A 23,493-nucleotide genomic window follows, 5' to 3' on the forward strand; every position below is an offset into this window, starting at 1 on the left:
ACAGCCTCAGAATAATAATACAATACCACCAATCAATAGAATTTCTGAAAATAGTTTGAAAAAATTTTTTCATATGTTCTCACCATTCTCCCCTACTTTTTTTAGTACTGCATTTATATTGTTAGAACATGTAGCCATTACGTACTAAATAAACTCTCTTTTTTTTAAAGTATAGTTGATTTACAGTGTTGTGTTAATTACTGCTGTATAGCAAAGTGATTCAGTTATACATTTTTTACATTCTTTTTTTAAAATATATTCTTTTCCATTATGGTTTATCATAGGATATGGAATATAGTTCTCTGTGCTATACAGTAGGACCTTGTTGTTTATCCATTCTATATATAAAAGCTTACAGCTGCTAACCTCAACCTGCCACTCCATCCCTCCCCCAACCTCCTCCCCCTTGGCAACCACCACTCTGTTCTCTATGTCTGTGATTCTGTTTCTGTTTCATAGATGGCTTCATTTGTGTCATATTTTAGATTCCACATATAAGTGATATCATATCGTATTTGTCTTTCTCTTTCTGACTTACTTCACTTAGTATGATAATCTCTAGTTGCATCCATGTTGCTGCAAATGGCATTATTTTCTTTTTTATGGCTGAGTAGTATTCCATTGTATATATGTACCACATCTTTATCCATTCATCTATTGGTGGACATTTAGGTTGTTTCCGTGTCTTGGCTACTGTGAATAGTGCTGCTATGAATATAGGGATGCATGTATCTTTTTGAATTATAGCTTTGTCTGGATATGTGCCCAGAAGTAGGATTGCTGGCTGATATGGTAATTCTATTTTTAGTTTTCTGAGAAACCTCTCTACCGTTTTCTTTCTTTCTTTTTTTAAAAAAAAAATTATTTATTTATTTATTTTGGCCGCGCTGTGTCTTAGTTGTGCCACGTGGGATCTTCATTGCGGCATGTGGAATCTTTTAGTTGCAGCATGCGGACTCTTAGTTGCGGCATGCAAACTCTTAGCTCCGACATGCATGCGGGATCTAGTTCCCTGACCAGGGATCGAACCTGGGCCCCCCCACACATTGGGAGCTCAGAGTCTTACCCATTGGATCACCAGGGAAGTCCCTCCCTACTGTTTTCCACAGTGGCTGCACCAACTTACATTCCCACCAGCAGTGTAGGAGGGTTCCCTTCTTTCCACACCCTCTCCAGCATTTGTTTGCAGATTTTTTAAAGATGACCTTTCTGACCAATGTGGGTGGTATCTCATTGTAGTTTTGATTTGCATTTATCTTATAATTAGCAGTGTTGTCCATCTTTTCATGTGCCTATTGGCCATCTGTATTTCTTCTTTGGAGAAATGTTTATTTAGGTCTTCTGCCCATTTTTGGATTGGCTAGTTTGTTTTTTTGTTGTGGAGTTGTATGAGCTGTTTGTATATTTTGTAAATTAGGCCCTTGTTGGTCACATTGTTTGCAAATATTTTCTCCCATTCTGTATGTTGTCTTTTCATTATGTTCATGGTTTCCTTTGCTGTGCAAAAGTTTGTAGGTTTGATTAGGTCCCATTTGTTTATTTTTGTTTTTATTGCTATTGCCTTGGGAGACTGACCTAAGAAAACATTGGTACAATTTATGTCAGAGAATGTTTTGCCTATGTTCTCTTCTAGGAATAAACTCTCCCTTTTTAACCCACATTTAACTTTAAATCAATTTTACTGAGGTAAAATTTACATACAATAAGCATTGATTTTTAAGTGCATGTCAGTGAATCTTCCTGTGTAACCATGACCCCAACCATGATATGGAGTATTTCTTTTTCTTTTCTTTGTTTTTATAATTTTTTATTTTTTAATGTATTTTATTATTATTATTTTTTTTAAATTTTATTTATTTTTGGCTGTGTTGGGTCTTTGTTGCAGTAAGCAGGGGCTTCTCGTTGCGGAGCATGGGCTCTTGGCATGTGGGCTTCAGTACTTGCAGCACACGGGCCCTAGAGTACACGGGCTTCAGCAGTTATGGCGCGTGGGCTGTAGGGTGCATGGGCTTCAGTAGTTGTGATGCATGGGCTCAGTAGTTGTGGCTCACGGGCTCTAAAGCACAGGCTCAGTAGTTGTGGCACACGGGCTTAGTTCCTCTGCATCACATGGGATCTTCCCAGACTGGGGATCAAACCCATGTCCCCTGCATTGGCAGGTGGATTCTTAACCACTGTGCCACCAGGGAAGTCCCAATATGGAGTATTTCTATCACACTAAAAAGATCTCTGTGCCTCTTTCCATCCATGGCCCTAGGAAACCACTGATCTGCTTTCTGTCACCATAGATTAGATTTGCCTTTTCTGGAGTTTTATAAAAATTGAATCACACACAGTGTACTCTTTTGTATCTGACTTCTTTCAGTCAGCGTTTTGGAGATTCATCCACATTGATGCAAGTGTCCATAATGTATTCCTTTTTGTTTTATTGTATGGTTATACCAGAATTGGTTTACCAATTCAACTGTTGATGGGCAATTGTGTTATTTCCAGTTTGGGGCAATTTTGAATAAAGCTATTAAGAATATTCTTGTACAAGATTTTGGGGGGACGTATATTTGCATTTTCTTGGGTATATAACTAGGTATAGTATTTATAGATCATCTGGCAAGTGTACAAAGTTAAATTTTATTAGAAACTGCCAAGCTGTTTTCCATAGTGGATGTACCATTTCATACTCTCGCCAACAGTGAATGTATAAGAGTTCTAGTTGTTTTACACTTTAGCTAACACTTAACATTGTTAATCTTTTTAAATTTTAGCCAACCTATGGTGTGTAGTAGTGTCTCATTATGGCTTTAGTTTGCATATCCCCAAAGAGCAGTGATGTTTGAACATCTTTTTTGTGTTTTTATTGGCTTTTGTGAAATGTTTGTTAACATCTTTTGCTAATTTTATTGGTTTTTATTTTTATTGATTTTTGAAAGTTCCTATATATTCTGAATACAAGCCTGTTTTTTTGTTTTTTTTTTCAAATTTATTTATTCATTTATTTAATTTTTGGCTGCATTGGGTCTTTGCTGGTACCTGCGGGCTTTCTCTAGTTGCAGTGAGCGAGGGCTACTCTTTGTTGCGGGGCTCAGGCTTCTCATTGTGGTGGTTTCTCTGGTTGCAGAGCACAGGCTCTAGGCACGCGGGCTTCAGTAGTTGTGGCACACGGGCTTCAGTAGTTGTGACTCACTGGCTCTAGAGCAGAGGCTCAGTAGTTGCGGCACACAGGCTTAGTTGCTCCGCGGCATGTGGGATCTTCCCAGACCAGGGCTTGAACCCATGTCCCTTGCATTGACAGGCGGATTCTTAACCACTGTGCCACCAGGGAAGCCCACGCCTGTTTTATATATATATATATATATATATATATATATATATATAGTTTTCTCCCAGTTTGTGACATGCTTTTTAATTTTTTTAATAGTCTCTCATAAAACAGAATTTTAATTTTAATGAAGTCTAATTTTTGCAGGTGTTTTATGCTTGTATGTGTTCTAGCATAGAAATATTGTTTTAATAACCAACCCCAAGTGGTTCTTATCCGAGGTCACTTTTACTCCTTTACCCTTATGCCCACTCCCCACGCAGGGGACTTCAGCAGTATCTGGAGATTTTTTTGATTGTCACAACTGGCAGAGAATTACTTGTATCTAGTGACTAAAGGCCGGGGATGCTGTTAAACATCCTACAATGTATATAACATCCCCCACAGCAAAGAATTATGGAACTTCCAAATGTCAGTAGTGCTTGTGTTGAGAAACCCTGATCTAGAGGTTTTATAGTTTTAACTTTTATGTGAATGTGTGTATGTTAATTTCAAGTTATTTTTTTGTGCAAGATGTGAGGTTTGGGTCAAAGTTTATTTTCCTTTCATCTGCATATCTCGTTGTTCAAGCATAGTGATTCTCTACTGAGAGTGATTTTGCCTCCTACCAGGCATATGGTAATGTCTAGAAATATTTTGGGTTCTCATTACTGAGGAAGGAGTGCTTCTGGCATCTAGTAGGTAGAGCCAAGAATGTTCTTAAATATCCTGCAATGTAAAGGTTGGCCCCCCCAACACAAAGAATTATCTGGTCTAAAACGTCAACAGTGCCAATGTTGAGAAATTGTTTTGCACTATTGGTTGAAAAAGCTATTTTTCCCCCTCATTAAATTGCCTTTTCACCAATGATGTGTGGGTCAATTTCATGACTCTAGTCTGTTTCATTAATCTATATCTTTGTCTTTATGCCAATACCACCATGTCTTGTAGTGGAAGACTACAAGAAACCATTTGGTGGAAATCCTACAACTATTTTCTGTTTTAAAATTGTTTTGGCTTTTATTGGTTCTTTGCATTTCCATGAAAACTTTGGAATCAGCTTGTCAATTTCTAGAAAAAAAACTAAGTGGGACTTTAATTGGGATTGCTTTGAATCTATAGAACTTATATTAAAGTTCTATAGATTCTATAGAACTATAGAAATAATTTTTAATTATGGAAACAAATACCTCTTAAAATGATGTTTAGCTAGAATGCAGTTTTAAATAAGATCTGACCATCTCTTGCCTATTAATCAAAAAGTTAAGTCATTTACATTCATTGTGATAATTTATGTATATAAACCTGTTTATGATTTCTATTTGTCTTTTTCTAAACTTCTTTCTTTGACTTCTTTTGAGGGGATTGACTTTTTCCCCCCTTCTTTTTTTCATCTCGATTGATTAGGAATTTATACATTTTTGTTGTTGTTGTTGTTCTTAGTGGTTACTCTTGAATTTTCACAATGAATATTTTCCTTATTGAATTACCTTGTTGCCATTGACCTATGGGTAAATTTCTCAACTCTATTTAGTTCTATTAACCTATACATCTACAGAGACCATAGAGCATTTTGACTTTCATCATATCCCTCCTCACTGATATTATTCTTTTAATGCTGTCTCTTTTTTAAACCTACCTACATTATTATTTTATATGAACAAGGTTTGTCTTCATTTATCTACAAATTTGGACCTTTTTTTTGCCTTTCCATCTCCTCTTTTCAAATCTGCATTTGGAAATCCTCTTCATTTTTCCTGAAATGTTATATGTTCTAGATGTTCCTTTGGTGAAGGTCTGTTGGTGATGAACAATCTTTTTTTTTTGTTTACCTGGAAATATTTTTATTTTGCTCTCATTCTAATAAGATAGTTTTGCTCCATACATAGTTCTAAGTTGACAGTTTGTTTTATTTCTCAGCGTTTGACTATATAATTCTTTTTCTGGCTCACGTATTATTATTGAAAAGTGTATTGTTTGTTTAATTGTCATTTTTCTTTTTAGGGAACCTGCCTTTTCTTTCTGACCACTCCTAATTTTTGGTGTATTACAATTTCATTACAATGTACTTTATTAGAATAAAATTCTACTTGTTTCATTGTGTGTCTTGTATCTATAGATTCAAATCCATCATCAGTTCTTGAAAATTCTCAGCCATTTTCAATTATTGCTTCTTTTTTGTTTTCCCAACTCTCTTTCTGGAGTTCCCAAACTTCCTAGGATTCAGTCTGTCTTCCATTTCTCTTTTTTTGGTGAAGTAAAATATATATAGCATAAAATTTACCATTTTAACCATTTTTAAGGATAGTTCAATGGCATTAAATACTTGCACACTGTTGTAAGTAGATTTTCATCATCCATTCCCAAACTTTTCCATTGTCCGAAACTGAAACTCTGTATTCATTAAATAATAACTCATCATTCCCTCTTCCTCCCAGTCCCTGACAACCACCATTCTATTTTTTATTTCTATGAATTTAATTTCAGTAGGTACTTTATATAAGTGGAGTCTTTTCAATATTTGTCCTTTTGTGATTGGCTTATTTTACTTAGCATGTCTTCAAGATTCACCCATGTTATAGCATGTGTCAATATCCTTCCATTTAAAAAAAATAATTTTTAATTATGGTAAAATACACATAACATAAAATTTACTGTCTTAACCATTTTTATAATTTTTTAATAGATTTTATTTATTTATTTTTGGCTGCATTGGGTCTTCATTGCTGCACAAGGGCTTTCTCTAGTTGCGGCTAGCGGGGGCTACTCTTTGTTGTGGTGTGCGGGCTTCTCATTGTGATGGCTTCTCGTTGCAGACCACGGGTTCTAGGCACGTGGGCTTCAGTAGTTGTGGCCCGCAGGCTTTAGAGCACAGGCTTAGTAGTTGTGGCACGGGCTTAGTTGTTCCATGGCATGTGGATTCTTCCTGGACCAGAGATCAAACCTGTGTCCCCTGCATTGGCAGGTGGATTCTTAACCACTGCGCCACCAGGGAAGCCCCTTAACCATTTTTAAATGTGCAGTTCTATAGTATTAAGTACGTTCATATTGTAGTATAGCCAATCTCCAGAACTTTTACAAGATGAAGACATCTTGTAAAACTGAGACTCTATACCTGTTTCTGAACTGTTTTATTCACAACACTTCTAACACCAAATATGTGGTATTTTTCCCCCATGCCAACCAGTTCTCCAACTCTCCATACAGTAGGCCTAGGGTTTCCCTGACCCATCCCTCCCTTGAGTTCAATAATTAGGTAGAATGGCTTACAGAACTCAGGAACGCACTTTACTTGCTATTTCCAGTTTATTATAAAGAATACAACTCGGGAACAGCCAAGTGGAAGAGAGAGATGCATAGGGCAAGGTATGGGGGAAGAGGCACAGAGCTTCCATGCCCTTTCCAGGTACACTGCCCTCCCAGTACCTCCATGTGTTCACCAACCCAAAGGCTCTCCAAATCCCATTGTTAAGGGGAGTTTTATGGAGATTTGATTTAGTGGGCATGCTTGATTAAATCATTGGCTGCTGGTGATTAGCTATCTATGGGCCTTTTGTCATCTAATTAGCATAAAAAAGACATTCCTATCACTTAGGGGATTCCAAGAATTTTAGGAGCTGTGTGTCAGGAACCAGGAACAAACACGAAATATTTATTTATTATTGTGCCACTCACCATGCTACTACTTTCTGTCTCTGAATTTGTCTACTGTAGGTACCCCCATATAAGTGGAATCATATACTATTTGTCTTTTTGTGACTGGCTTATTTTACTTAGCATAATGTTTTCAAGATTCATACATGTTCTAGCATGTGACATAATTTCCTTCCTTTTTAAGGCTGAATATTCCATTGTATGTATATGGACATTTTGTTTAACCATTCATTCATTGATGGACATTTGATTTGCTTCCACCTTTTGGCTGTTGTGAATAATGCTGTTGTGAACATGGTTGTACAGATATCTGTTCAGATCTCTGCTTTTCAAGCCTTAAATGTATGACTCTTCTGTTCAGCTCCCTACCTGATCTTAGAACTAGTTGAGGCATTTGCCCTCAAGCCACTTCACCTTTCATGGGTTTTCTTCCTGCTCACTGCTCCTGTTTCTCCTCATTCTAGATGTTTGGCGTTTATTTATTTGTTTATGGTCCTTGGAGATTCTCCTCCCTTTTACTGAGCCCAGCAATGCATGAAAATTGTTAGTTGTAATTTATCCAGCATCTAGTGTTGTTTGGATAGGAGTGCTCTTCAAGGTACCTACGTTACCATATTGCCAGAAGCAGTATCTGTTTAATTTTAAGCTTCAAAATGTATGAAAACATATTATATTTTCTCTTTCTGGAGCATAGTTATTTTCATCTTTCTTTGTAAATGATGCATGTGTTTTTGGTGTTTTTAACTTTCAAGATACTTTGAGTGTTAAATAACAGTTGGGAGTGGGTGATGAAGGGGAACAGCCTGAACTCTTAACCTCCTTTGTTCAATCTTAGCAGTTATTCAAACATAAGTAAATTACTAATTAAAAATTTTTAATTGAATATATTAAATAATGATCCTTTAGTTACTTAATATCTACCACTTGTGAAATACCTTTAATACTATGTAGTGTATCTGAGTACAGGTATAAAACTGTCTTAGATTTTCCCTTGAATTTTTCTCTTGCCATAATTACTGAGTTAAGTGAAACTCACTTAAAAAACACTGTAACATCTAGCATAGTTTTACCAAGAAAGATGTGCTGGTAAATATCTGATCAGAGTAGTCTATATGTCACATAGTTCTTATATATTGCTTTCCTTTGCATGTTCATATTTTTGTAATGACTTCTATAGGATAGGAATATTAAGGGTGAAAGTTGACTAATATTATAAATGAGGAGCAAAGATATTATGCAGATCCGAGTTTGCAGTTTACTAGGGTTTTTAAGAGCAAACAGAACTTCTTCATATTAATCTATATCTGCCTTAATTGCAAGTAATATCCTGATTAAATATCAAGGTCATTATTGAAAAGCGTAGACTTGAGGGGGGAAATGTAAAAGATAATAGAGAGTGAGGATTAAAGAAAGAGAAGAGGATATAAAACTATAGATAAAAAGAGGTACTGGAGTAATGTTATTGATTTGTAACTTGACACACTTTATAAATATCTGAAGGGAAAGAGGGTGTAAGATATAAAAATATGCTTATTGCTAAAAGCTTTTGTGATATAAACAATATTCTAAAAGGTTCAGATAAAGGATCATTGAGAGAAGAAGAGAAAACACATACATTTGGCCCTCCATATCCGCGGATTCTACATCAGTGGATATGGAGGGCTGACGGTACTGTACCATTTCATATAAGGGACTTGAGCATCCTTAGATTTTGGGATCCATGGGGGATTCCAAAGATGCTAGGGACAGCTGTTTCTTAGAAGATAATGTAGTATGTATGGTTTTATAACTCCCCTACCCCCTCCAAAACTGCTGTGCTTCTTTGAGTTATTTACATGTTATCACATGCTTGGGTGAAACTGTGAATTTTTCTTCCTCATTGCATTTCCTGGTAAGTCATTAATATTTTGAGAACATTTTGGAGAGGAGAAAATACTAAATAGTCCATCGTTTGAAGTAGTTATAAAATTTCTCATTTATTTTTTAGATTGAAGGTTAGAATGACCTGTAAGATAACTACTTCATTAATTCATCGTGCTTGGGGATCTTTTTAGGGTATTAACCTTACTTATTTCTAATCATTCATGTAACTGCTTTTATTCCCATAAAGTGTGTTAAAATTTTCACATAGCTTTATTTCTTTGACAGTTTCTTAAATAGCAGAGAAAATATGATGTGTCTTCTCTAACTTTAAATTTTAATACAGTTGCTAATTTTAGTATTATTAAACATCAATGTTTTAAGAAATTAGGTTAAAAAGAATTGTTACGAAAGATAAGAGTTTAAATCAAGTAAGGAATATACAGTATGCCTGGATTGTTAGAAGTTTGGTTAATGAAATGAGGCTCATATTTGAAATGAATAATTATTTAGTCACATGTAACTAAGTTATTTTTGTTGCATTATTAGAGAAGTACAAAAAAATGAATTTCTCTTAATTTTTATTTTTTAGCATATTTTAAAAGCTTGTATTGAACAAGTGAAAAAGTATCCAGAATTCTATACTCTCCATGAAGTCACCAGCTTAATGGGATTCTTCCCATTCAGAATAGAGATGGGATTAAAGTTAGAAAAAACTCTTCTCGCATTGGTAAGGTTTACCATAAGAAAATTAAAATGAACTTATTTTTGTCTGAAACATCATCTGTATTTCACACAGAGCATAATTTAGATATATTTCAGTATTTATGTTTAAATTTTGAGCAGTAACGAGATATAATTTTTAAAATACACAGTACAAATATGTCCCCTTTTATTGAATGACTACCATTACTTGATGTTTTAAAAAATATCACTACCAGGACTTCCCTGGTGGTCCAGTGGTTAAGACTCTGCACTCCCAGTGCAGGGGGCCTGGGTTCAATCCCTGGTCAGGGAACCAAATCCCACATGCCGCAACGAAGATCCCGTGTGCTACCAGCTAAGACCTGGTGCAGCCAAATAAATAAATAAATATTTAAAGAAAAAAGAAAAAGTTAAAAAAATATATTACTACCAACTTTATTTCTTGATTTTCTTTTCTTAGTGTCCATCTCTTTTATGTTTCTGAATACAAGCAGAAAGCCCCTTTTCTTTTAAGGGGATTTTACTTAAAATCATATTGGAAGTATATGTGTGTAAAGAAGATATTTTAGAGTTTCTTTTATACCCTGCTATGACTTGTACTTCATAAAATGAGAGGTTAGAATTTTAAATGACAGGGAAAATTTCATGGCACCCTTATCTTGGACCCGTTTTTTAGAAAAAACCTATATGGGGGACTTCCCAGGTGGTACAATGGTTAAGAATCAGCCTTCCAATGCAGGGGACGCAGGTTTGATCCCTGGTCGGGGAACTAAGATCCCACATGCCGTAGAGCATCTAAGCCTACATGCTTCAACTACAGATCCCACGCACCCCAACTATAGAGCCCACACCCTCTGTCGCCCGCGCACCACAACTAGAGAGCCTGTGCACCACAACGCAAGATCCCGCGTGACCCAGCTAAGACCCAATGCAACCAAAGATAATTAAATTAAAAAATATATTAAAAAAAAAAAAACTATATGGTGGTTGTCAAGTAAAAACGTTAAGGTCGTGTCTTAAGAAGGCTCTAAATTTGACATTTGCATTTAGTACAATGAAGAATTTTAAGTTATAAGTTTCATATGATGAAAAGATACTTCCAGGGAAAAATACATCAAGATTTCTGCAATAAAACATTCATTTTTTTTTCTTATTTAGGGCAGTGTAAAATATGTGAAAACAGTGTTTCCCTCAATGCCTGCAAGGTTACAGCTGTCAAAAGATAACATACCTACCACTGAAACACCAGAACAAACAGCTGCAGCTATGCATTATGTAAGTAGTAAAGTGGTTTTGGATCTTCCTAAGCAATCTTCTGTACCTCATAAAGTACATGTAACCTGGTTGTTCTAAAGTACCCTCCCTGAATTTCTCCCTTTTCATTATTTAATCAAAGAAGTTTCCAATAAGTGTAATCAAGTAACAAGTTTTATATTGTTTTTCAGGACATTAGTAAAGACCCAAATGCAGAGAAGCTTGTTGCAAGATATCACCCTCAGATAGCTCTAACTAGTCAAGCATTATTTACCTTATTAAATAATCATGGACCAAGCTACAAGGAACAGTGGGAAATTCCAGTGTGTATTCAAGTAATACCTGTCGCAGGTTTGTGATTTGCCGTGTCAAGTAACACTCTCAAAAGAGGAGTTGAAACAGTTCTATTTCAGCTGTCTAATTATAGGTGGTCATTTGACAATACAAAAAGCTAAGTTTTGATTTAAGGAGGATGTAAATTTGACAATTACATTCAGTAGAAGAACATTTTAATATGTAGTGCTAAGTATACAATGGGCACTCATAAATGAGTTATTAGATTTACAGGACCTGTATGCATGCTGGGTGTGTGAGAAGTAGAGACAAAAGTATAGTTTAGGGTGGCCAAAGATACATTAAATGGTGAGGTTCTTCTGTCTTTCACTGAAATAAAAGGAATGTAATACTTTATTAGACAGCCTCAAATGGGTTGGTTTCCAGGGTTTATTTACTTACCTATTATTGGAATTCAGATTTAAATAAGTCTATACTTATAAGATAGTCTCTGTCTTAATGGTGAAATTAATATTTACACATAAATTCTGTACAAAATATTATTCCCCTTCTATTTTTGTTCATGTTTAATAATTTTCTCATATCTTTTAGAATTAATATTCTTGTATGTAGTAACATAATTGGAGTAAATGAAAGACTATGTCTAAAAACAAAACTACAAATTAGTGTTAAATGTAATATGTTCTTTGTGGTAAACATTTTATCACTTTTTGAAAGTATAACCCAAGAGGAACTGAGTAATAGTGACAGTAAAAGTATAACAATAAAAAACAGAAAATCTTTTTTTAAATTGTTAGAAAAAGAACATATTCTTCTTGTCAGTAAGAGTCTCTTGCCCTTAGATCTCCAAGGGACTTTAAAAATCTTTCCATTCAAGGCACACATATGGGACATGTGCTTCCAGTTTCCTATCCTGTGTCTCTTTGTTTAGTAATTCTTCTGTTATACATCCTGGTTTGTTTTTTGTTTTTTAATATGACTACTAGTAACTAATCACTCCCATTCTTTTTCTGTTTTAAGGTTCAAAACCAGTTAAAGTAATTTATATTAATTCACCACTTCCCCAAAAGAAAATGACAATGAGAGAGAGAAATCAAATCTTCCATGAAGTTCCCTTAAAATTCATGATGTCCAAAAACACAACTGTTCCAGTCTCTGCAGTATTTATGGACAAACCAGAAGATTATATATCTGAAATGGATGTATGTAATGCTTTCTTTTCTTTTCCTTAAGAAAACGTACTTGTTTATCCTTTTGAAGAATAACATTTTATTGCAAGTCTCTAACTCTGGTAGTTAAAAATACAGACTTTAGTTTGAAACTTAAACTTGAACCTCACGTGGATCTAGACTTTAGACAACTAATTTAACCTCCTTCAGTCTCAGTTTTCTTCTTTTATAAAAGAAAGATGATAATACCTACTTCATAAAATTGCTGTCAGGATTAAGTTTGATATTTATACGTAAGATGCTGTGCGCACAGTCTTTAGTACGTATGTACTAAAAATTCAGTCAATAATGATGATCATAGTGGTGATGGTTTTATTTAATTAGTCTCATTCGTATTCAAGAGTTTTTAAGTATGAAAAGGAATAGATGAGTTTGACTGGGGCAGAAAGAATTTGCCGGATTGTTAATCCTTTTTAGTGTATGCTTATTATCTGCGTGACCGTAGGCAAACTACATAATCTCTTTGTGTCTAGTTTGCTTTGTCTGTAAGATGGGTATCATGATAACCTAACTCATAGAATTATTGGGGATTAAATGAATTAATACACCTAAAGCATTTAGAACAATGCTTGGTACTCAATAAATGCTAGCTTTTATTATTTTGTGTATTTTGAAATATTTTTGCATGATTATTAGAGCAAGACATTCTGTTTATACAAAACTTTATTCATCCGTTCCACAAATATTTATTGAGCAGACACTCTTCCATGCACTGAGGATACAGCAGTAAATAAAAATGGAGTCTCTTTTCTTTCAGAACTTACATTAGTGTCAGAGGGCACAGATAATTAAAACAGTATCAAAAAAGCACGTATTGATAAATGCTATGCAGAAAAATGGAGTAGGTTAAGGGGAAAGACATGGGAATGGGACTCATGATCAGGAAGGCTTTTCCAAGGACAGGAAATTTGAACAGGGACTTGAATAAAGTGAGAGAGCAAACAAAATTAGAAAATAAAATAGAAAACTTTTTTCTTATTTACATATAAGAGCTCATACTATTTTAAGAATATTGGCCTTTTGTCTTTCATATTTGTTTATGTTTTTTATTGGTTTGCCATTTGCTTTTCAGTATTTTTATGATGTGTATGTCATAAAGCACTTCCAACTTAAGTTTTTTGGAGGTATTTTTGTTTTTTTGTTTTGTTTTACATTTTTAAATCTACCTAAAATTTATATTGGTGTGAGGTGAATGTCAGTAAGTAACAAGTGCTATGAAGAAACATGAAGTAGGTTAAGAGGGATGAAAAGTGACGGAGTAACTTCTTTCAGTAATGGCAGACCAAGTAATTCGGGCCTTCCATTACTGATGACAACTAAAAAAAGCTGGACGTATTATATACGTTTATTTCTTAGAATCATCAAAGACCTAACAGGATAGGGGGGACTTACAGGACTGAGATACTAAAGAAGACCAGAATCCAGGTTGGTAAGCCTGTCACTTAGGGTAGTTTTTGCCCTGAATGGTATTTGCCAGTTCTGAAGAGGCAACAGAAAATGTGCTTTTGGCAGCATCACAGGACTAGGGGGACAAAAGTCAGAGTTCAGTTTTCCACCATGAGCTTGCACCCTGCAGGGCTATACCCCAGGAGTAAGAGTGAACAAGAACTAAATCAGCTTTCTTGTTGATTGTATTCTGGGTTTTCAGGCCTTGAACTTGGATTCATATGCTTTTGGATTGCTAGTGTCTCTAGATACCTAGCAAAACCAAGTGAAAATAATTCTTAGAGGAATAGAATGTCATTTTGAGCCTCAAATTATTTCTACAAATAAGTTTTGAAATATAGCATCTGGAAAACATTTAAAGATAACTAGACACTGGAGGAGTAAATAAAAATGAAGTTTCTTTTCATGTACTGGATACTCTGAGCAACAACCATCACAAACAGTGACCAAAGAAATAGACTCACAGAAATGGATCCTAGAATTATCAGTCACAAACTGTGAGCCAACTCTGTTTAATTATACAGCATGCAAGAAAATTAAAGCCATGCTTTAATTGGAAGGAATATGCCTTGCAATGCAGGGGACGCGGGTTCGATCCGTGGTTGGGGAACTAAGAGTCCACATGCCACGGGACAACTAAGCCCATGTGCCACAACTACTGAGCTCGTGCGCCTCAACCAGAGAGCCCGTGTGCTGCAAACTAGAGCTCACATGCTCTGGAGCCCTTGCACCACAACTACAGAGCCCACACGCCCTGGATCCTGCACGCTACAGCTAGAAGAGAAAACCCGCATGCCACAACTAGAGAGGAGCCCACACGCTGCAACTAGAGAGAAGCCCGTGTGCTGCAATGAAGACCCAATGCAGCCAAATAAATAAATACATAAATATTTATTTGTTTGTTTTTTAAAAAGTACAGTTAAGAATTCTGTAAAGGGGGTTATTAGCACATTAGATAAAACTGATAAGAGAATTAATAAACTGGAAGATGGGTCTGAAATGACTATAATGAAACAGGCAACAAAATGAAAATATGGAGAATAGGTCAAGAGGTATAGAGAATATAGTGAGAATGTCTAACATTTGTGTACTTGCAGCCGAAAGGGAGGTGTAAAAGAGGTAATGGGACCAAACCATACTTGGAGACAAAGAAAAAACTCTTTAAAAGCCACCAGAGAAACAAAAGGCACATTACCTATAAAGGACTGAGAGTTAGACTGGCAAGTAACTTCTCAAAAACAACGATGGAAGCCAGAAGACATTGGGACAATATATTCTCCTGAGAGAAAATAACCCTCTTACTAAAATTCTCTAACCAGTGAAATATCCTTAAATAATAAAAAATTAAGAAAAGATATTTTCAGATAAAAACTGAGTTTGCTACTAGCAGACCTCCTCTAACGGATGTTCTTCAGGCACAAGGAAAATAATCCCAGATGGAAAGAGGATGGTGAAAGATGCAAGAATGAATAAAGAATAACAAAAGTGAAAATAATGTGGATGGGCTCTAATTTGTAGGTGAGTGCAGGGGCACTCAGGAACTCAAATGGTTCTGAGATGACCTGGGTCCTAAGAACTCTAGAAACTAACCAGCCAAAGTTTCTTCCGAGACAAAAGCCTTGGCTCAGGAAAATTCACCAGTGGTAAAGTTCATATTGAGCAGAAAAAGGACATTAAAGGTAAAGGAAAAATAAGTTTTCAGATAATTGTGAGAGAGGGAAATAGAGAAAGCAGATATCAGAATGTACTAAAGATTTTACATGCACACACAAACCACATACAAACTTACATGCATACATCATGGTAACAGGGAAGCATGAGCTTAGAGCTATGAAGCTAAGAAAGCTATCCTGGCACATTCTCACACAGGATTGTCCTCCTGCAGAAGCAGGTGCACCCATCTCAATTGAACATGAGAAACAGAAGAGGATTGTTGATGGAAATTCTTACAAAGTTATTAGAGGAAGCAAAGATAATTGCTATAACATTTCTACAGTCAAATGAAGAAAGATGTACCCACAGAACAGATGAAAACTAATGTGTTCATCCTTTGCCCTAGAAATCTCACTTCTAGAAATGTAGCTCAGAAGTACACTAGGAAAAGAAGATATTTGTGCAGGGTATTCACTGCAACTATAGGTATTCGTTAGAAACAGTCATCATGTCCCTTAATAGGGTACTTATTAAATAAACTGTACATCTTTAATAGCATACTATGCACCTATTACAGGCATACCTTGTTTTATCGCACATTGCTTTATTGCACTTCGAAGATGCTGCGTTTTTTTACAAATGGAAGGCTTGTGGTAACCCTGCATCAAGCAAGTCTGTCATCGCCCTTTTTCCAATAGCATTTGCTCACTTCATGTCACTGTGTCACATTTTGGTAATTCTTGCAGTATTTCAAACCTAATCATATTTGTTATGGTGATCTGTGATTGATTTTTGATGTTACTGTTACAACCTGCTGAAGGCTCAGATGATGGTTAGCGCTTTTTAGCAGTAAAGTATTTTTCTTAAGACATGTACATTTTTAAAGACATAATGCTATTTCACACTTAATAGACTATAGTGTAAACATATCTTTATATGTACTGGGAAACCAAAAAAATTTGTGTGACTTACTTTTTTGTAGTATTTGCTTTATTTTTGTGGTTTGGAACCAAACACACAATGTCTCCAAGGTATGCCTATAAAAAAGAATCAGAAAGCTCTAGGTGTGCAACTGTAGTGTGATATCCAAGATATATTGTTTAAGTGAAAGTGATCACTCAGAGAATTAAGTGTCTATACATCCTTAAAGATTTATATCCTTAGTTCAAAAAGAATTGCTAAAAATCTTAAACTGCATTTAGTAATCATATTATTAATAATGATATTGCTGTTGTTATTTTGAACACATTAGATAGTATGATAAAGCAAATAAGTACTTACATTTATATTAGAAACCAAGAATTTTAGCCTAAGAAATACAAATGCCAATCAAAGGACTTAAGTAAAAACCTTATAATAATATTGGAATTATATAAAAAAGATGCCAGTGCCAACTTGAAGGGTTTCCCATTAGCCAGAGTGTGCCCGTTTGACCATGACAAAGAATAACAGCAGTGGATGGAAACATGAAATAGTTAAAATCCATGAATTTATAATAATATCTTTTTAAAAAGTATTAGTCACCTTTGGAGGGTGCTAGTGTATCAAGTCATTATTCTGAAAACTGATGTTTGGAAATTAAAGTCTTTGTCTTACTTTTCCAGTACAAACTGTATTTCAGGTAATGATGAAATATGACTGTTACCATTTTGCAGTTCCTAATGAAATAGTGAATCTAGGCAGTGATCATCATCAATGACTGCTGAAAGCATTAGAAGATTAATAAGGAATTTTAACGGCTAGATTAGTTTGTTGACCCTTGATGAATCCACAGAACAGTTGTAATATCACAAGAAGAAAGATAACCAGACGACATTAGCCTCCTGATTGAAGTGGGAAGTACGCAGCACCACATATAACATGTTCAGTTTTTTAAAATGTGCCTGAATCTGATCAAGCTGCTAGATCATTTTAATAGGAAATGTAGGGGAAGAGTGTGTTAAATGATATCATGGGGATGCAAAATCCAGAATATGGAAAATTTTATAGGATAACTGATCTAGTTTCTTCTGCAAATACCTGGTAGATTGGGAGTTGGCAGCGTATGGGGGAGAGGCCATTTGACAAATAAATTTGAGAGACATCAGCCAAATGCAGTGTAGGGATCTTGGGTGGATCCTGATTCCAATTAACAATTGTAAAAAGAAATTTATCAGACTAGGAAATTTTAACAGTGATTAGATATTTCCAGCCATTAAAGAAGTATTAATTTATTGATATAATTAATATGTTTTACAGAAGAATCCTTTTATAACACATACTAAAATATTTACAGATAAACTGCTGTTTTTACTTTATCCAAATTTGTTCTGTCAGGGGTTGAGAATATTGTTTTTCAATTCATTAATTTTGGTTTTATATTTATGAAATTTCTTCATTTATTATTGTGATTATATTATTCTTTTCCTGTTTCTTGAAAAGACTATGAATGATGCTTCAGATTTTTAATATCCAGTGTTCTTATTTTTATTGCTTTTTAAGTATTCTGTAATTACTTTCATTTCTTCTTTTATATAATAATTTGGAGAGTTTTAAAATTTCCAAGTTCTTGGGTTTATTATTGTTTGTTTACTTTTTTCTTAATGATTTCTAATTTTATTTTCTTCTAAACAGAAAGTCAGATCTTAACAGATTCTGCTTTATACTATATTGATGTTTTCTTTGTGTATTAATTTATAGTCCATCTTTGGAAATGCCCCTTCGATCCTTGGGAGGGAAAAGGTATATCTTTGCAGTCTATATGTATGTTTTCAGTCATTCATGTATCTTTGTTTCAGTCATTAAATATTATTCATACTTTCTACATTTCTATCTCTACTAAGAGACAGTGTATCAATGACCAAGTACAGTTGTGTTTCTGTCAAATTTTCCTTTTATTTTTCAGTTTTGATGCTGTTATTTGACATGTTACAGTTCATTATCTATTCATCATGGGTTGCATCTTTTTCAACATAGGATTCCTTTTTCTGTCTAATGCTTTTTGCATTGACTTCTCTCTAACACTTAATATTGCCAGTCCTTCTTTCTTTATTTCTTGATGTCATGTCCCGTTGTTTTGTTTTGAACCTTTTTGTGTAAGAATGCCTCATGTAAACAGCGTACAGTTTAATTTTACTTTTTGGCTATAAATGTGGTAGTCTTTTTATCTTAGAAAGTGCTACCATTAGCTGAGAAACTACTTACTATGTACAAGGACTATGCCAAGAAACTTTCTGTATATAATTTCTCATTTAACCCTTAGAACAAACCCAAGAGGATGACCCTATTATCCCTATTTCAGAGATGAGGAAATTGAGTTTCAGAGAGGTAAAGTAATTTACACAGGTAGATCTTTCTTACTCACTACCTGAGGCTGTCAGAATATTTTTCTCTCAAATCCTAAACTGTAATCCAATTCCATGGTATTTATCTAAAGTGCTCTGCCAGACTGAAGAGAGATGTTGCTACCTGGGGAGAAGATAATTTATTCCTGAATAAATTAGAACTGTCTGTAGTTCTTCCATTACCCAAACAGTACATGAAAAACTATAACCTTGGTGGCTTTATGTCCCAGAATACAATAAAACCACTTCCTATCCATTTCTCCTCATATTACTGAGAGTTGTTTTCCCTGAGTAGATGTATAAAGAAAGTCACTGATAGATGTGAGAGGCTGGTGACACTTCCCCAGTTGCATTAGAGAGCAGCTTCCTTACTGTGGCGAAGATGCTTTCCTCCTGGTCAGCGAAGTCTCTGCAAGAGTGTAGAAAGTGGGTATGAATGAAGATCTTCTGCCTTCCTATTTGGCCTTACATTTCTTCTTTGTGGTACTGTCTGTTTTTGATTAGTCAGAATACCTCTTGAGATATGGTAGTTCACAAGTATTCCCCATGTCCTGTGGTATTGCAACTTGGCAAATTTTTCTGTGTTTCACCAACATTTCAATGGGAAGGTAAGGTTAAATAAATTAGTTGCTAGTAGTTTGTCAAAGCAAGAACCTTTCAAAGCCATTAGACTTTTCTTTCTACTTTTAAAGAGTATGAACTGTGTTTGTGATGGGACATTGATGGGTGAGGGGTGGCCTGGAATTTTTGTTAATAGTTTGCTAATATATTTTCTTAAGATGTCTTATGAAGTTAATGAGTGCCGAAAAATTGAGACCCATGAAAATTTGGATCTGGATTTTGATGATGACGTCACAGAACTTGAAACTTTTGGAGTAACCACCACCAAACCATCAAAGTCACCGAGTCCAGCAAGTACTTCCATAGTACCCAACATGACAGATATGCCCACAGCCCCCAGCATAGCAATCACATCTGAGGCACCAACTGCACCAGACGTTACTGCTCATTCTAGAAGTTTATCTCAGATTCTGATGGAACAGCTGCAGAAGGAGAAACAGCTGGTGACTGGTATGGACAATGGCCCTGAAGAGTGCGGAAATAAAGATGATCAGGGATTTATCCCCTGTGGTGAAAATGTATCAAATTCTGAGACGTCTTTGGTACAAGATAGTGACTTGAAAACATCTGATGCCTTACAATTAGAAAGTTCTTCAGAAATTGAAACCTCTAATAGAAATGATATGGCTTCTGACATGGAGTGTGTTGATGAAAGAGTGAATGTTCCAGAGAACACAGACAGTAATTCAAAGGAAAAGGCTGTTACATCAGAAGCAGCTACAACTGAAGATGGAATTCTTTGCCATAGTGATACAGATGAAGACTGTTTAATCATTGATACAGAGTGTCAACATAATAGTAATGGAAAGGCAGTTGATATGGGTTCTAATTTAAGTTCTAAACCAGCTAGCCTAAATTCTTCCTCAGGACAGGCTTCTGTAGGAAACCAGACTAATACTACTTGTAGTTCTGAAGAGTCATGTGTTTTAAAAAAACCTATCAAACGAGTATATAAAAAGTTTGATCCAGTTGGAGAAATTTTAAAAATGCAGGATGAACTCTTAAAACCAATTTCCAGAAAAATACCTGAAATGCCGTTGATGAATTCAGAAAATTCTAAACAACCTCCTAGTTCTGAGCAACCCTCTGCTACTTCAGATGCCTCTAGTTGGCCAAAATCTATATGGCCTTCTGCGTTTCAGAAGCCAAAAGGACGTACGTATTTACAAAGAATTTTATATTAACTGTTTTGCTTGTTCCTTATCCTTAGGTTTTTTTTTCCCCCCTATTTCCCCTACTTTCTTTTTGTTATAATATGTTTATGATCTTTATATAGTCATTGATAGTTCATTTTCCAATCTACTGATCAATATTTCAGCTCTCAAAACCTTCACTCTAACAACGTACCCACAGTTGTATGGATTTTTGTAACCTATGTTTATCCAACATTTATGATGGCTGCTAAGGTATAGATAATGTGGTTTGCTGAACCGATGAAGGGAAAGTTCATCAAAAATAATGATAAATATTTATTAGTCTAAATTTACGTTTTCTTGGTGTTTAGACTATATAGTTTTGTACTTTTTCATTTTGTGAAATAGATATAAGGCTGCACCTCAACTCTGCCTCAATTATGAATAACACTACTTTTTTAAACTTTTTTTTCTTACTTCATATGTTGTCTCACAGATTTATACTTTGCCTAGGGTTAGTGAAGGTAGTAGGTAAAAGGAAGAGAACCCTAAAGCTTTGATTTCAGCTCTTGCTGGAGTTCCAGTAAAAGTAAACAGAAATAGTAATAGTGTAATGGTCAACTCAGAGGAAACAGAAGGTTGATAGTTGAATTGTTTTATCTTGGATTATGATGGATAAAGGGCTAATGTATTTTAAAATAAAAATATAATTATTTTTAAAGGATTGCCGTATGAACTTCAGGACTATGTTGAAGATACATCAGAATATGTAGCTCCTCAGGAAGGAAATTTTGTTTACAAGCTATTTAGCCTACAAGACCTGTTGTTACTTGTGCGATGCAGTGTCCAGAGGATAGAGACCAGACCACGTTCTAAAAAACGGAAGAAAATCAGAAGAGTAAGTTGTTACCTGGGGAGTTAGGGTGTGGTAGCATAAGTAGACGATAAGCAAATATTTAACATGCCATTGTTATGAAGTTTAATTTTAAATTTTTGATCACTCTTAGAGTAGTTTTTTCAGGTTGAGTTTTTTTAGTAAAATACTGAAAACACTTTTAATAAAGTGTTTAGTTCAGTGTAATAGTCATGAGTGCCAATAACATTCTTGCATGGAATATATATAAACTTTGTGAAAAACGACACCATTATAGATATGATCTAGACTGGCACGTATGTTCCAGCTTTCTCTGTGAATTTGGATTTCCTTTATGACATATTAGCCTCTTTCTTTCTTACTTTGGGAATCGTTTTGAGTCATTTTAGAAGTGCACAATTTGAGAGGTGGGCTTTCATACACATTTGAATTGTCTTCCCAGGACTGTTAGAAAACCAAATGTCTTCCTTTCTTTTTCCCCTATTGTTTCTTTTGGGATTTGATATAAATATTTCCCTCAGTTAAAAAAGGTTTTGCTACAATTTGAGTAATTTGTTCTTTTGGCAGTTTGCTATATTTGATATTTTAAGCTCTCTTTCAGATCAATTCGATTTTTGTGTGTGTAACCACTGAATTCAGGCAAATAAAAAGGAGCTTTTATGGTATAATTGATTTTGTAAGAAATAGTGAAGTCTCTTTAATTTTTTCTTAAGAGATTTTTTTCAGTTGTATCCATTATTTCATAGTTCACTTTTCCTTCCTACCTCGCTCTTTCCTATCTTCCTTCCCTCATTTCTTCCTCCCTCCCTCCCTTTCTTCCTTTTTTTTAATTAAAAAAAAAATTATTTATTTATTGGCCACACCGTGTGACATGTGGGTTCTTAGTTCCCTGACCAGGGATCGAGCCCACGTCCCCTGTATTGGAAGCGTGGAGTCTTAACCACTGGACCACCAGGGAAATCCGTTCCTTCCTTTTTTGATGTCTCTGTTTCTTGCTATTTAACCTACCACCCAATAAGAATCCTCAGTGACCACTTTAGAATGTCAGTGTTTTGGTTTAGGGAACAGGTGACTCAGGAACAGTGATGCTCCAGCATTGACCCTTATGGATCAACTACTGACTACTACTTTACCATATTAAGGTATAACTGGAAAAAAAAATTTAAAAAGAAGAAGAAGAAAAGAAAAAGAAGTGCCAACCTTTCTGAGCTGCTAATAGCAATAGTGTGAGGGTCTATCATGAAAAACCTCTGAGGCTAACCCATCAGGATCAAGGATGTATACACTGTCCACCAAAATCCAATGGACCTAGTGGATCTTTTGCTTGATGATACTTTTGTTCTTAGAAGGAAGACTGTGAATAAAATTTTAAATTTCTAATTCTCATAATTTGATATTTCATCACTGGTTCAGACTCGAAATTATAGAAACCATCTGGTTTTGAATTAAATATATGGGGGAGTGTTTTTTATAAGAGAATGTCAGGAATGACAAAATGCTGTAGGTCTGATTTTAGTCTCCTCCTAGATAAATACAAATATTCCCATACTATTAAAAGATTTTACTTTATTTGCTGATTTTTTCCTGTCTCATCTGTATTTAATGACCATAGCATGCATATCTTGAATACATGTAGTGTCAGGGCTATGGACTGTATTTTCAAGGTTTTATTTCATTAATTCATATTTGCTATCTGATTTATTTGGGGACTAACCTCATTTCTTTCATTTTCTACTCTGTGAGCTTATACCACTCTGTATCGATCAGCCAGCTTACAGCACTTAGAAATTATTGTTGGCCAGGGTGTCTTAAGTAAGAATAGCCTAGGGATATTTTTGGACACTGGTTTAATTGTTGAAAGAGACAGCCTGTTAAGGACATTGTCATTCACTTGACTAAAGTGAAATTTATAAATATTAAGATAAAACCTTAGAGAATTCACTCTTCATCAAAATATATCAAAAAAGTCAAGCCCCAAAGATTAGCTAAATAGGAGCCTTCTATTTCTGACATGTCAAACCCGGAGTAAAATTTTAAGATTTTCAGTGAATGCTTATCATATTATACCTATCATTATATGTAATAGTTTAGTACACGTGGTTTAAATTCCTTTGTAGAATGTATTCCCTTTGGAATCATCTCCTGTTCATCT

At 35.0% G+C, this 23,493-nt stretch overlaps 1 protein-coding gene across 6 annotated transcripts in view; it reads left to right on the forward strand.

Annotated features, from left to right (window-relative positions):
- ICE2 (interactor of little elongation complex ELL subunit 2) overlaps positions 1-23,493 on the forward strand; it is a 67,753-nt gene that overhangs the window by 16,319 nt on the left and 27,941 nt on the right. For 3 of the 6 annotated variants that reach the window (XM_067029748.1, XM_067029747.1, XM_067029749.1), the window contains exons 7-13: positions 9,402-9,539; positions 10,673-10,789; positions 10,960-11,119; positions 12,083-12,264; positions 18,070-18,111; positions 19,493-20,489; positions 21,190-21,365. In XM_067029748.1, coding sequence (XP_066885849.1) covers positions 9,402-9,539; positions 10,673-10,789; positions 10,960-11,119; positions 12,083-12,264; positions 18,070-18,111; positions 19,493-20,489; positions 21,190-21,365 — 1,812 coding nt within the window. The remainder of the gene's footprint in view (positions 1-9,401; positions 9,540-10,672; positions 10,790-10,959; positions 11,120-12,082; positions 12,265-18,069; positions 18,112-19,492; positions 20,490-21,189; positions 21,366-23,493) is intronic. The other 3 variants (XR_010839798.1, XM_067029750.1, XM_067029751.1) reach the window with 1 other exon arrangement.

Source organism: Kogia breviceps, chromosome 3 (genome assembly GCF_026419965.1).
Source record: "Kogia breviceps isolate mKogBre1 chromosome 3, mKogBre1 haplotype 1, whole genome shotgun sequence".
NCBI lineage: Eukaryota > Metazoa > Chordata > Mammalia > Artiodactyla > Physeteridae > Kogia > Kogia breviceps.